The following is a 1,064-nucleotide window of genomic DNA, read 5'->3' as shown; positions in this document are numbered from 1 at the left end:
AATGTGAAATCAAAACTCAACACTGGAATAGAGTTGTAGCTCAGGTCAATATGTTCTAGCTTGTATTTGTAGTATTGATTGAATGGGATTGATTTCTTGGTGAGGAAACTGATCTTGTTGTGACTCAGGAAGAGATTCTTTAGCGAGAGACAATCTTCAAACAGACTGTTGGTTTTGTTGTCCAGGGATTCCAAACCGTTATAAGACAGATCCAAAGTATTCAGAGCCACCAAACCTTGGAATGCACCGTTAGGTATGACTTCTATCTTGTTGTACGATATGTTTAGATTGATGAGTTGCAACAGACCTTCAAACGCCTTGACACTTATGTTGGAAATTTCATTCCTTGAGATATCTAGATCGAATACAACTGGTAAACTACCAAACGCTGCTTTGCTTAACCGTTGAATTTGATTTGATCGCATGACTAAATTTCTCAGGGATGTGAAATCGGACAGCGCCTCATAAGGTACAACAGTGAGCTTATTGTCACTCAAGTCTAAACTTTGTAAAGTGAGCAAAGGATAGAACGAGCCTTTGCTGAGGGTATCTCCTATCATGTTATTGGCTAAGTTCAGACTGAGCAAGGCATTCATGGAAGGCCACACATCTGAGTTTGGTAACGTCTCGAATGAGTTATAGCTGAGATCCAAATGACCAAGTGAGATGGGCAGCTCAAACATGGAATTGATCTTATTATGTGTCAGACTCAGTGTTGATAGGGAACTTAGCTTGGTGAACGCACCGCGTGATATTTGATCCAACTGGTTATAATCCAACTTGAGATCCAGCACTGTGGGTAAAGTACCAAATGTTTCACTCTTGATCTCCTGCAGCACATTGTGAGTGAAGTTCAAGAAGCGCAGACTCAGCAAAGGTTGCATGACGGCATTTGAGATGTGTGCGATCTGGTTATGACTAGCATCTATTGTATGTAATTCATACAGCTTGGGGAATGTATTACGTGACATCTGTACTATCTCGTTATAGGAGACATTGAATATCTTGAGTCCAGTCATATTGGATAGGGGTACATGCTGAGTGTCTTTGAGTTTATTATACGC

At 40.6% G+C, this 1,064-nt stretch overlaps 1 protein-coding gene across 1 annotated transcript; it reads right to left on the bottom strand.

The window, feature by feature from the left end:
* Window positions 1-5: 5 nt before the first annotated feature.
* LOC103523183 (insulin-like growth factor-binding protein complex acid labile subunit) lies at window positions 6-1,058 on the bottom strand (the record flags this gene model as incomplete). The annotated part of the gene is made up of 1 exon (XM_008488251.2): window positions 6-1,058. A coding segment is annotated over one exon (1,053 nt), but the record flags the coding sequence as incomplete, so codon positions are not given.
* Between the last annotated feature and the right edge of the window lie 6 nt (window positions 1,059-1,064).

Source organism: Diaphorina citri, unplaced genomic scaffold (genome assembly GCF_000475195.1).
Source record: "Diaphorina citri unplaced genomic scaffold, Diaci psyllid genome assembly version 1.1 scaffold16914, whole genome shotgun sequence".
NCBI classification, from domain to species: domain Eukaryota; kingdom Metazoa; phylum Arthropoda; class Insecta; order Hemiptera; family Psyllidae; genus Diaphorina; species Diaphorina citri.
This window is presented reverse-complemented; position numbering and strand designations above follow the sequence as displayed.